Here is a 13,544-nt window from a genome sequence, read left to right as displayed (position 1 = left end):
GTGTGTGCGTGTGTGTTTGTGTTTGTGTGTGTATAGAGGAGGCAGCAGGCGCTCTTAAACCACTAGTATAAAATGGGGCCATTTGTAGTAAAACAATGAGTGTGTGTGTGTGTGTGTTGGGGTGGGGTGGGGGGGGGGGGGGGGGGGGGGGGGTTGGGACACACACAGCCATTCTGTCCAGGCCCAGGCCAGCCCCTTGCCTCCACCATCATCATGATGTGGTGCTCTGGTCCCAGCAGATGGCTACTGATTGGGCAGGCTTTGTGTCTTTAATTCAGGCAGTGTATGGGAACAGGGCCTTATCATGCTTGGCTAAGCAGGACTGCACTGAGCAGGATGACATTCCCCACTAACACATCAATCTGTTTCTGCCCCAGAATATATACAGACAATGACTTCATGTAAATAAAACATCTAAGTTAATGCAGTTTTGCTCTGAGGAATGAGATACCACATTTCAGTGGTATTCTACTATTCTATTCTATAGTTCAATAATTCTATAGCTATTCTATTCTATACTTCAATAATTCCATAGCAATTATATTCTATAGTTCTACAATTATATAGCTACTCTATCCTATAGTTCTATAATTCTATAGCAATTGTATTCTATAGTTCAATAATTATATCGCTACTCTATTCCATAGTTCTATAATTATATAGCAATGATATTCTATAGTTCTATAATTATATAGCTACTCTGTTCTATAGTCTTAAAATTCTATAGAAAGTATATTCTATAGTTCTATAATTATATCGCTACTCTATTCCATAGTTCTATAATTATATAGCAATGATATTCTATAGTTCTATAATTATATAGCTACTCTGTTCTATAGTTCTAAAATTCTATAGAAAGTATATTCTATAGTTCTATAATTATATTGCTACTCTATCCTATAGTTCTATAATTCTATAGAAATTATATTCTATAGTTCTATAATTATATAGCTACTCTATCCTATAGTTCTATAATTCTATAGAAATTATATTCTATAGTTCTATAATTATATAGCTACTCTATCCTATAGTTCTATAATTCTATAGAAATTATATTCTATAGTTCTATAATTATATAGCTACTCTATCCTATAGTTCTATAATTCTATAGAAATTATATTCTATAGTTCTATAATCCTATAGAAATTATATTCTATAGTTCTATAATTCTATAGAAATTATATTCTATAGTCTACTGTGTTCTAATGGAATACTGCTGTAATTCTACTGTAATGCTCAGTTGACACTTGAGCCTTTTATGTTGTAATTATCCAGATAGGTCCAACAAAATTGTGAAACAATCATGAAGCTGTCAGAAATAATAACAATTATGAGAAATATTACTAAATATAGTAAGGAGAGATAGAGAGAGATAGGAGAGATAGAGGGAAATAAATCCATTCAACCTTCATTAATACAGGTTAGTGACATTGAGATGAAACCTCAGAGAAATAGACAGAACTACATCATCGGAGCTGGATTCTAAATCTGTTTATGACACCATTGTCTAGGCAACATGACATACAGTATTTTACACTACCGCTGTCTTCAGACAGTAGGTTGTGTTACTAAGTCTGAGCCAAATTAAAAAAGTGTCTCAGAGTTGTAATGCTGATCTTAGATCAGTCTCGACTTCTACATTATAATTACTAAGATTACGTGGATGTGAGGGATCTGATCCTCAATCAGCGCCTCTTTACTCTGAGTTCACCAGCCAGTAGAGCTGATAGGGTGAACGGACCGATACAAATTGCAGTGTGTTTCATGCATCATGCAGTAGGAAGCTTTAAGTTTTGACGTCCCCGTTTGTTTGTCAGCTAGGATATTGTTATGCCATGTTAAATAAAGACGGGAGAGCAAGCAACTTCAGCGTCAACACATCTTCATACTGAAGCCCAGCTTCAGCTATCCTGAGAATGCTTTGATTACTAGCCCTTTCTGAATTGTGTTTTAACCATTATTTGTTCAATGATTGGTTTAAGGATTTGTTCATATACATTGGGGTAAAATGAATTGAATGGAATAGCACTGTGGGCTCCAGTACATTACCTTCACATTAGTTGTATGACAGTGCCACCTCTGCCTCATCAGCTGTAGGGTTAGAGTTAGAACTTACTGTACATCACATGAAATTACTCCTTCCAAACCAATACCTTGCCCCGGAATTCATCAGGCTTACAACCAGATTGAAACCACATGCTCTCAAAATACAGAAATGAAACAATAGAATAGAATAGAAAACAACAGAAGAAAACAGAACAGAATAGAACAAAACAGAATAGAATATAACAGAACAGAATAGAACAGAATATAACAGAAGAAAACAGAATCGAATAGAATAGAATAGAACTAAACAGAATAGAACAGAATAGAATAGAACAGAACAGAATAGAACAGAACAGAAAAGATAGAACAAAACAGAACAGAATAGAACAAAACAGAATAGAACTAAACAGAATAGAACTAAACAGAATAGAACAGAATAGAATAGAACAGAATAGAATAGACCAGAATAGAAGAGAAGAGAACAGAATAGAAGAGAACAGAATAGAATAGAACAGAATAGAATAGACCAGAACAGAATAGAACAGAACAGATAGAACAGAACAGATAGAAGAAGAAAAAACAGAACAGAATAGAACCAAACAGAATAGAACAGAATAGAATAGAATAGAACAGAACAGAAGAGAACAGAACAGAATAAAATAGAATAGAACAGAACAGAAAAGAACAGAACAGATAGAACAGAACAAATAGAACAAAACAGAACAGAACACAACAAAACAGAATAGAACAGAATAGAACTAAACAGAATAGAACAGAACAAAACAGAATAGAACAGAATAGAACAGAATAGAATAGAATAATAAATTAGAACACAACATAATAGAATAGTATTAGACATTAGAATACAGATGTGCGCCTGCTATGGATATGAATGCGCAATATGATTTCCTTACAACCTTTGTTCTATAAAGATAAAGCTTGAAAATGCAGACTTTGTGACATGAGCTCATGTGCGTAGTAACTACCTAAAGACTTAAATGCACGGAAGGTTGGATGGATGGAAAGATGAAAGGATGGATGGAAGGATGGATCTTCTTAAGTGAATTATTTCTGGTCAATTAATTCGGACAACTTCTGAAACTTTGGGATCTATGGCGGAAGTATTTAGCCTAGCGCTGAAGGCAGTGATCTAAAATCATGAAACGTCATTGCTTTGGTTACCTGACACTATATGTGCTTTGTCACATATTACGATGTCATTAAATTACTAAATGTAACATCTTCGTTCAGACCCCCAGAGTTGTTCAGGTTGCTGATCTTTCCTATGTTAAGATTAGCTGTTTAAAAAAAAATACAAAAAACTTTCGGGCCATATAATGCAAATGAGCTAGTCATAGGACATGACAATAAGAGATAGTAAATCACATAGTACGCCAAGGCTACTCACTATAGCCTGACCTTAAACCGCTTTCTCTAACACAGCTGATCATCAGTCGGTTGGCCCAGCGGTGGAACGGCTCGACCGTGTCCCCACCGTCTCCATAACGACAATGCCCGGTTTTTCCCCCGGACGCTGGGCGCTAGCCAGGCAGGTGTCCACTAGGCTGCCGCCTCCCTGCAGGGCAAAGCGCCGTACGTGGCCGTGGAAACTTCAGATGCTAGTAATGGTAAGGTGACGGAATGATTTGATATCTATTTTCATTCATGGGGCGTTCATATTGCTGACTTTAATTGAACTTCAATAAGCTATTGAAGCAATTATAATAATTATAATAATAAAAAATAATAGGCCAATAAACATTTTTAAAATAATAAATAATTATAGGAAGCAAGCCTTAATAAAACCTCAACATGAATAATACGGCTTAAGTGTAGCTACAATGGACAATTTAGTAGAAAAAAACACAACCCTACTTTGAGAGTCAATCGGTTTAAAAATCCTTAATAAATCTTATATGAATGGCTTTATGTTGTGCTCGCGCAAACTGAAACAACGGTATAATAACAACAACAAAAAAAGGCGCTCTGTGAGGTTATGGCACGAGGCTGTAGCTGTAGCCTATACGGCCTATAAATCTCAGCCAATGACAGTCGGCCAGTAAAGAGTTAAAGGGAGGAGACGGTGAGTGACACGCCTCATTGGGTAGATTATGTGCTGCAAACAAAAAGTGTGTGTGTGTGTGCCAGTCAGCCAGTGCATCGCGCCCCTTCTGCACGCATCTCTTTCTCTCTCTCTCTCTCTCTCTCTGCCTCTCAGCAAAGGGCGATATCAGCGGCACCACTGTCACTTTCAAACGACCACACAGGGACATGTACTGACGCGGAGGACGCATCGAAACCTGCTCTCCAAGGCGGCATATTGATTCAAGCATCACTTTGGTGGATTATTATTTATTGTCAACAAAAAAAAAGGTATGTGGCCAGAGTCTGTGTTTGTACGCGCTTTATAGAGGGTTTGTTTTGCAGCGACAGAAAGACGGGCAGGCACCGCCACAAAGCAGTAGCCAAGTCAGCATCCCATGAATGGAGCACGGTGTAGTGTTAGAGACAGAGCTCCGCAGATGTTGGGGGCAAGCAGACAATCGGCAATTCAGCTCTTGCGTTGATTTAGGGCAGTTTTTTTAGACTGACAAGGCACCCGGATATAGGAGTAAAACACGCTCTGAAATAGGAGGCAGAAGGTTGAATGGGTTGGCCTCATCCATTTTATGGATGCGCATACATTCCGGGTGCTATTCTCTCTCATTTAGCTCAGATGCATATTCATTAGACCTTTTGTGTGGCTTTCCCTTGGTGAGAGAGCGACCTTTAAAGTCACAAAAGACTGGGTTATATAGGAGATGGAGCGAAAAAAATGCTTTTTTCTGCAAGCGGTGGTCTTTAATTGAAGGGTAGCATTTTGTTCAAATGTTTTTGATATAGAATCGGCTAAATAGGAGAACAGGATCGTAGGCTATAGCTCCAAAGCATTTTCTCTCAACCGACGCAGCTGAAGAGAAAAGTTACTTTGGTTCGAGGGCCGGTACGTTTCTTGAATGATAATGTTTCACTATAAAGCGGCATCTGAAAGAGGATCATTTTGTTTGATATGCATTGCAGACAGCTGTTCATTTTTTTCGTTGCTTTTAGGCTCAGACACTGTGAGAAAATGAATGTAAAACTAAGGATCCATCATCAAACAGCGGACAAGAAGTAACATCTCATGATATGGGGACATTTAGGCATGTTCAACGTATCAACACGTTTCAATATTTTACAACATTTTGTCGTTATATATTTACATGACAAATGATCATTATTACATGCCAAATTTTATTAAGTAGGTTTTAGTTAATAAGCTCTTGAGATCTGGACGCATGGTTTGTGTTAAAGGCAAGGTAGCACGATTTAGAAGAAAACAATTACAAAAACATTTGCATATGTGCATAAAATTAAGATAACATGACATTAAAATGAACATGCACAAATATAATGAATTTGATAATACAAAAGTTGAATCGTTATCGTTATTATTATTTACCAGACATGCATCTAGACACACGGCAATTTTTTTGTTGTTGCCTGCATGCAAGTGTCTACGGGATGTGTTTACACCGGCCTATACGCATAATTGAATTGAACAAGTGGCAAAGCAAAGGTAGATCACAGCTGCATAATTCAGTGAGGCCAGAGAAACTGGTCACCCGTAAATACACTCTGCGTGCTGCCTTAATTACAGTCTCGAGAGGGAACGTGGTGGATTATGGTAATGAGGGGGACATACGTTGTGAGCGCGTGTAGGATGGAGTGAAAGGTTGTCTGACACGAAACCGGTGACTTTGACAGTCCACTTCCAAATCCATTCGATATTGCTCTTTCGATTTTATACGGACCTTACCGTTTCTTATTGCTATTTTTTTTCTTCCTCTACCAGAGGCTAAATTTAAATAATTAGGTTACACACTTAGAAATTAGGGTTTGAGATGAATGCACAGTTCCGTTTGCACATCCAGTGTAGTAAAGCCTTTGTAATAATAGTAGTTATAATAATAATAATACGCCTAATTGAAGTAATACATCTCTACCAAATAGAATTCATGTTAGGCCCATAAACAATAATCATTTAGAGACAGCGATAATATATTAGTATCAATGTCATTATTATCATTACATTGATATTGGATTTTTTTTTGTATTATTATCAAATCAAATCAAATTTGTATTGCTCACATATAACACGTGATTAGCAGATGTTTTTGCGGGTGTAGTGAAATGCTTGTAATACTGCATTCATTGTATTAACATTATTGTATTAATGTTCTGGTTGTATATGTTTATCGTAATTATATATTTTTTAAAAATGTTACACCATTGTTCCTATTCCGTTTAGGACCATGCATTAATTTTCTCCTAATTAACAGCTATTTCATCAGCATCTGGGAATTTCCGCGGAAAATAGGCAACCAACCATGCTCTTTGAAATTGATAGGCCATTCTCATCCTACTTCAATTAATTAAAACGACCGGCCCCACAAAAATTCCCTTTCCTAGTCCAGCTCGGCCTTGACAGCTGACTACATGCATTTAGCCAACCCTCTCACGAAGTGCCAGTTTATTTGACCTCATCATCATCTCTAGACATTAGTATATTGTATCTTTATTCATTCTTTCTCTTTGTCTGTTCTGTTCGCAACCAATAGTCAACGATGGAGGAATCCAGCTCACAGAAGTTGGTTTGGGACGGCGACGCTAAAGCCGTGCAGCAGTGTCTAACGGATATATTCACCAGTGTCTACACCACATGTGACATTCCGGAAAATGCCATTTTCGGGCCTTGTGTTTTGAGCCACACGTCGTTGTATGACAGCATAGCCTTCGTAGCGCTCAAATCAACGGACAAACGAACGGCGCCTTACATATTCAGGGTAAGGAAAGACAAATATCATGATTTTTCTGGAATGATAACAATGATAATATTATTTCTTTGCGATGTTATTACAGTCTCCTTCTTCAGACTGAATTAAATTGTCTGCCGTGGTTGATTCTGTCATTATTGATCCCATTTCACCAACAAGATAGCACAGTATAGTTTCACATTTCTATTTCTCGTGACGTCGGTGTGACACGGTATACTCTATGTATTAAAATCAAATCAAACTTTATTAGTCACATGCCCCGAATACAACAGGTGTGTAGACCTTACAGTGAAATGCTTACTTACAAGCCCTGAATTAACCAACAATGCAGTTTTATGAAAATACCCCCCCCCCCCCCCCCCAAAAAAAGAAAAGTAAGAGATAAGAATAACAAATAATTCAAGAGTATCTGTAAAATAACAATAGCGGGACTATATACAGGGGGTACCGATACAGAGTCAATGTGCGGGGGGCACCGATGTCGAGGTAATTGAGGTAATATGTAGGCAGAGTTATTGAAGTGACGATGCATAGATATTAACAGAGAGTAGTAGCAGCGTAGAATGGGGGGGGGGGGGGGGGGGTCAATGCAAATAGTCTGGGTAACCATTAGATTATAACCTATTGGAGGTCTTATCTTACAAGATCGCATGTAGGTATAATGCATATTGATAGTTGCACAGCCAAAACACATGAAAAATTGCCTATTTAAAAAAAAAAAAAATGGACAGCCTATGCGTAACGGTTAGAATGAATACTGGCGCACGGACTTCTCGTTTCGGACCAACTAACCGATTTGCCTCGCTCTCTGTCACCGTTTGACCGCGCAGGTGGACACCTCAGCAGCTAACAGCACGTCTGAGGGCTTGATGTGGCTGCGGCTCGTGCAGTCGGCGCGGGACCGGGAGGAGCAGAACCTCGAGGCCTACGTGAAGAACGGTCAGCTGTTCTACCGGTCTCTCCGGAGGATCGAGAAGGACGAGGAGCTGTTGGTCTGGTACGGGAAAGACCTGATTGAGCTGCTGCTGCTGCTCAGCGCCGGTAAAGCGCCGGTCAAGGCCAAGGGTGAGTTGCAATTGTAGCATGACCTGGTACTCGGCTTATTATTTTTTTATATAGGCGTTTGCGTTGCACTTTTGCGGCATCATTAAACAAAAGTTGAGGAATACTGTTGATTTGAAGCACAAGTTCAAGAGCGTAATAACCCCGCTGTTATTGTTTAATTAAGTCATATTGTAACACATCCTGGCATTTACACCCACCGTATCATTTCCTTTAGGGTACATTAATTTGTTTAAAAAAAAATACATTTAATTAATCTTCTCTAGGCCTATTTATAATTTATAATTGATAATAATTAGTAGCTTATAGTCCTATAACAAAACATTACAGTGGAGTTTTTCAGGGAGATATCTTACTACAGAGCTTCTTTCTGAATGACTGACATTATTTCCCTCTGTTTTCAGGGAGATATCTTACTACAGAGCTTCTTTCTGAATGACTGACATTATTTCCCTCCGTTTTCAGGGTCGGCTCCCTATTCGTGTCCTGACTGCAACCAGCGCTTTCAATTTGAGTTCCCTTTCCTCGCCCACCTGAGGTTTCGCTGCACCAAGAGACTACAGAGCATGGCGGCGGGCGATGTGGACGAGGAGGTCCCCAGTAAGGAGCCAAGCACCGAGCGCCCTAACCCCAACCTTACAACTACCACACCCACCAGGGCAAGCCCTAAACTGGGTCGCTCGGAGGGGGACAACGCCAAACCCTCCACAGACTTCCATAACCTAGCCAGGGACCTAGAGAACAGCCGGACTAGCCCACCCAGCGACCGCGAGGCTGAGATACGCAGCGAGAGCTCTGGGAAGAGGAAGTTCTCAGAGGTAGAGGACAGGGATAGAGAGAGGGACAGGGATGGTAGCAGGGCCTCTCTGAGTCTGTCTCAGTCCCTCAAGTCTAAGGAGGAGCTGGCTAGCTCGGCACAGAACTACCGGGGAGCCTACGGCCTGGAGGAGAACAGACGAGGGCCAACGTTCTCCGCACCAGGGTCGGGATCCACTGAGTCAGGTGGTGAGGGTAAACGCAGCGCCTTCACCGAGGTCAAGAAGTCTCCACAGAGCCTAAAGACGCACGGTAACAGCGGCACCACCAAAAACCTCCAGAGCTCCAACGCCGAAAACAAGGACGGAGGTCGGCCCGGCCCCGTCAACAACCCTCCCCAGGAGAAGCATCTCAACATCAGGCAGGTTCTGTCGGAGACTCAGCCTGTCCAGCCACAGACCCGCATGGAGGCCTCTCCGCTAGGGAGCGCCTTCACCTCCGTAGCCCAGCATGGTGGGGGGAACAGTGGGGAGAGGAAGAGCGCATTCAGCCAACCCTCCCGCCACGCTACCTCCTCCTTCTCCCAGATCTCTCCTCTGGTCATGACCACGCCTAAACTGCTGGACTGCCACCCGCCGGTGGGCGACACCATCTCCTCCTCTAGACTCTACCAGGCAGACCACCTGGCCGCCAAACTCCACGGCGCCGAGCTGAGCACCAACTGCCCCGTGCCGGGCGCCATGTCCAAGCAGAGCCCGTTCCTCTATGCAGCGGCTGCTGCCACAGCCTTCTGGCCTAAGAGCCAGGGCCCCATCCAGCTGCAGATGCCCTCAGCATTAACCTTACTCCCCCCCTCCTTCACCTCTCTGTGTCTGCCCGCCCAGAACTGGTGCGCCAAGTGCAACGCCTCCTTCAGGATGACCTCTGACCTGGTGTATCACATGAGGTCGCACCACAAGAAGGAGTTGGCCATGGAGCCGATGGTTAAGAGGAGGCGTGAGGAGAAACTCAAGTGTCCAATCTGTAACGAGTCGTTCAGGGAGAGGCACCACCTCTCGCGTCACATGACCTCCCACAACTGACCTTTAGATCAACAGCAAACCGTTTTCACACTGCTAGGCCAAGCTGAACTGAGCCAAGCTGAACTGAGCCAAGCTGAACTGAGCCAAGCTGAGCTGAGCCAAGCTGAGCTGAGCCAAGCTAAGCTGAGCCAAGCTGAGCTGAGCCAAGCTGAGCTGAGCCAAGCTGAACTGAGCCAAGCTGAGCTGGGTTACGGACTTGCATCAAATGAAGGAAACCTTTTCCACAGAGGACACTGTGTAAAGAAAATACTGTAGCCGAGCCAGCACAGTATGGCTCGGTCATCCATGAAGTTACTGGGACAGAGCATAAAGGACAATTGGAAGATAAGATACCCGAGCCAATTCAGCACAGTACGGTTTGGGTCAGCAATATAGTGGGAAAAGGTTATCACATCACTGACCATGGGAAGGAACTTTTTTACCATCTGGTAAACAGACATGGAATTACTAACTGACTGACTGACTGGCTGGCTGACTGACTGACTGGCTGACTGGCTGACTGACTGGTTGACTGGCTGGCTAGCTGACTGGCTAGCAGACTGACTGACTGACTGACTGGCTGACTGGCTGGCTAGCTGACTGGCTGACTGACTGGCTGACTAACTGGCTGACTGACTGGCTGACTGGCTGGCTGACTTGCTAGCTGACTTGCTGGCTGACTGACTGGCTGACTGGCTGACTGGCTGACTGACTGGCTAGCTGACTGACTGACTGGCTAGCTGACTGGCTGACTGGCTGACTGGCTGACTGGCTGACTGGCTGACTGGCTGACTGGCTGACTGACTGGCTGGATATACACCACTTAAACAGAGCACTTGTTTCCACTTTCAACACAGACAGTTGTTATTTTCCTTCAGTCTGTTTTTTGTTTCTTTTTCAAAATGTCATGTTTCTTTATTTGAGTGTATGCAAATGCATTTTTTGACTTTGAGAAAGGACTCTATTTATCTTATGAAGCACTTACAATTTGGGAAATAAGGGAAGATAAGAATATGTGTAATTTAAATGTACAGTGAGTTGTATTTTATATTGTATAAATACATATATAGAAAATGATAATAAAAAATAGTTACATTACATGGTTTAGTATTCAATAACTTTTTTTTTTTCATGTTCACTTTAAAGGTTAAATATTATTGACACAAATGGGGATGTGACGTCAGACACACTGACTATATTTCAGAGTGCAGAGTATAATAATAGTCGATATAAATAAGATGAAGATTATACAGGTACAATGTAAATACATGTTTTTTTTTTTTTGGGTTTGAAATACAAAGTGTGATATTTTGTGTCAGTGGGGAATAGTTTCAGGGTTTTGTCCTTCATGCTGAAATCAGTGAAATGTACTACTTGATAGTTTATCTGAATCATGTTGAATGCTTTGACAATAAAATAGCTTTATTTTCATCTATGTGTGTGGAACCTTGTGTTTTTACAAAATAACAACTTAAAAGAAATGACATGTTATTTGTTATATGCGCCGAAAACAACAGGTGTAGACTTTACATTGAAATGCTGACTGACGAGCCCCTGTCCCAACAACGCAGAGTTAAAAAGTAAGAAGCTTTAGGACACAAAAAAAAGGAAATACTAACACGATAAAATAACAATAACGAGGCTATGTACCAGGAGCACCGGTACGAAGTCAATGTGCAGGGGAATTGCGGCAGTTGAGTTTCAGGTATTGTATAGAATATTAATCAATATTAAATTTGATTATTAAGGGTTTAAACTTCAGTGTGACACAGGCATAACCACTTAACCGATAAGTATGCAATTATCATTTTTTTGGGACAACTGGCCAAATTCGATGCCAAAATGTAAAACAAAAACAAACAAAAAAAACATCTCAAACAATCGCTCACTGTTTGCAATAAAGGTTAACATGACAGACATGGGGCCGTTAACACGATGTGCTAGCTCCTAAAACAAATCTTGTAGTATAAAACAAAAGTTTTTTTGTTGTCGATTAAAATCAGAAATAACCATGTTTTCACGGGTAAAGGCCTAGTGCTTTGTCAAGAAATACACAATCGTGTATGTAGTGGTTTCTGTTTTCTCTTTCTATTCTGTATTCTGTTATCAAGAGGAGGATTAGAGAGGACGCGCCTGCATTGTCGAATTTCTCTGACCAAGCGAGACTAAATATTGGCCTAGTAATATCACTACTTATTGTTATTAATAATAATAATTCTAATACGTAATACTAATACAAAATAAAATAGTTTTCCTGTTTACTTGTATATGCTGGTGTGATATCTGTTTTAATAAGCCGAAAATGAGTGTGAGTGCGCTGCAACTCTACATATTCTCACATACCGTTAGGCTTACAGAATTATCCTATTTCGTGTAATAGCTTGCAAATACTACAACGCATCCCTATCAAGTTAAATAAGGTGTTCAATCTTTTTCCAAGACAGGTGATTAGTTGGTCTCCAACGCCACTACCACATAATGAAAGCAAATAGCTTGGCAGGGCATTCTAAAAGGCTCTTTCCCTCTCAAACTCCTTCACATAATGAAGAAGAAATGCCGTGCAGAGATTACTCGCACGGGCATTAGAAGCTGTACTCTTTCTATGAAATAAAACACAATTCCCATGAACATTACGGTTGCATTCACCGTCCAATATGCCTACCAATGACATATGTATTGTTAAATCCAAAGAATATCAGCAACCCTGCAAATATTTCGGATGAATAAAATAATTGACCTTTGATCAAATAGAAAAATAAATAAATAAACCACTTACATGCGGTAGGTTTTTCTTCGTACCCCACTAGACCTGTATACCCTCCCCTTTCCGTAAGCCTATAAAAGGCCTACTGGCTACATCTCATTATGTGGATATAATAAATCCGTTGCATTAGAATCAAATCTATTATTCTATGTGAAGTCACAAATCCTGGTGTTTTAGGGGTGACTATTGATTTACAGTGAAATGAAGTTCCCTTTATCGTAAGTGGATAGCTAGAACACATGCACGCTATTCATACTATTTACACTACGATCATGAACAAATGTTTTAAAAAAAACACAAAAAAACAAACAATTTAAGGCCACAAAGGCTAATAAATGTAGCCTAGGTTTGACCTTTTATTGAAATTCATAAAATATTTCAATGTAATTATTTGGATGCATTAATTTGCATTGTGCAGATACGTAGGACTATCTATCGTTAACAGTTGCCAGGAGAATGACGCACAATGAGAAACACTGAACTATACGCTGACACGTCAAAATATAGCTCAACAGTGACATCAAGCGGCAATAATGTGAACTACAACCAAGTACGCATCATCAGATGTCCATTGTCAGATCCCTCAAACGCTGTAGTGTAGACAGATGAATTAACACTTTTATCTAGCTCACAGAGTCAGATGGACATAACAGAGTCCTCAAAACACATCAACAAATAACTCTCCAGGTGAATAGATCCAAATTATGGATACCAATCAATTAAATGGCACTGTGGTAGACCCAGGTTCCATTTTGTGCAGCTCTCTGCATGCCTCCCTCTCCCCCATGTCTCCTCTCTGCATGCCTCCCTCTCCCCCATGTCTCCCTCTCCCCATGCCTCCCTCTCCCCATGCCTCCCTCTCCCCCATGTCTCCCTCTCCCCATGTCTCCTCTCTGCATGCCTCCCTCTCCCCCATGTCTCCCTCTCCCCATGCCTCCCTCTCCCTATTTCTCTCTCTCCCCATGTCTCCCTCTCCCCGTGTCTCCCTCTCCCCATGTC

The 13,544-nt window shown here is 41.0% G+C and overlaps 1 protein-coding gene across 1 annotated transcript; it reads left to right on the top strand.

Moving 5' to 3' along the window:
- Positions 1-4,143: 4,143 nt before the first annotated feature.
- Positions 4,144-11,212, top strand: LOC110535130 (PR domain zinc finger protein 8-like). The gene is made up of 4 exons (XM_090189170.1): positions 4,144-4,419; positions 6,687-6,911; positions 7,733-7,967; positions 8,430-11,212. Exons 2-4 carry the CDS (start codon positions 6,693-6,695, stop codon positions 9,800-9,802), a joined length of 1,827 nt encoding a protein of 608 aa, XP_090045296.1. The 5' UTR covers positions 4,144-4,419; positions 6,687-6,692; the 3' UTR covers positions 9,803-11,212.
- The last annotated feature ends 2,332 nt before the right edge of the window (positions 11,213-13,544 follow it).

The sequence above is a fragment of the Oncorhynchus mykiss genome, chromosome 11 (assembly GCF_057628025.1).
Source record: "Oncorhynchus mykiss isolate SJ-2025 chromosome 11, ASM5762802v1, whole genome shotgun sequence".
NCBI lineage: Eukaryota > Metazoa > Chordata > Actinopteri > Salmoniformes > Salmonidae > Oncorhynchus > Oncorhynchus mykiss.
This window is presented reverse-complemented; position numbering and strand designations above follow the sequence as displayed.

Coding starts and splice junctions, on each gene's coding strand:
- LOC110535130 (XM_090189170.1), top strand. CDS start 6,693: ATGGAGGAATCCAGCTCACAGAAGTTGGTTTGGGACGGCGACGCTAAA. Junction 6,912..7,732: donor CGGCGCCTTACATATTCAGG/GTAAGGAAAGAC, acceptor TTGACCGCGCAG/GTGGACACCTCAGCAGCTAA. Junction 7,968..8,429: donor AGCGCCGGTCAAGGCCAAGG/GTGAGTTGCAAT, acceptor CTCCGTTTTCAG/GGTCGGCTCCCTATTCGTGT.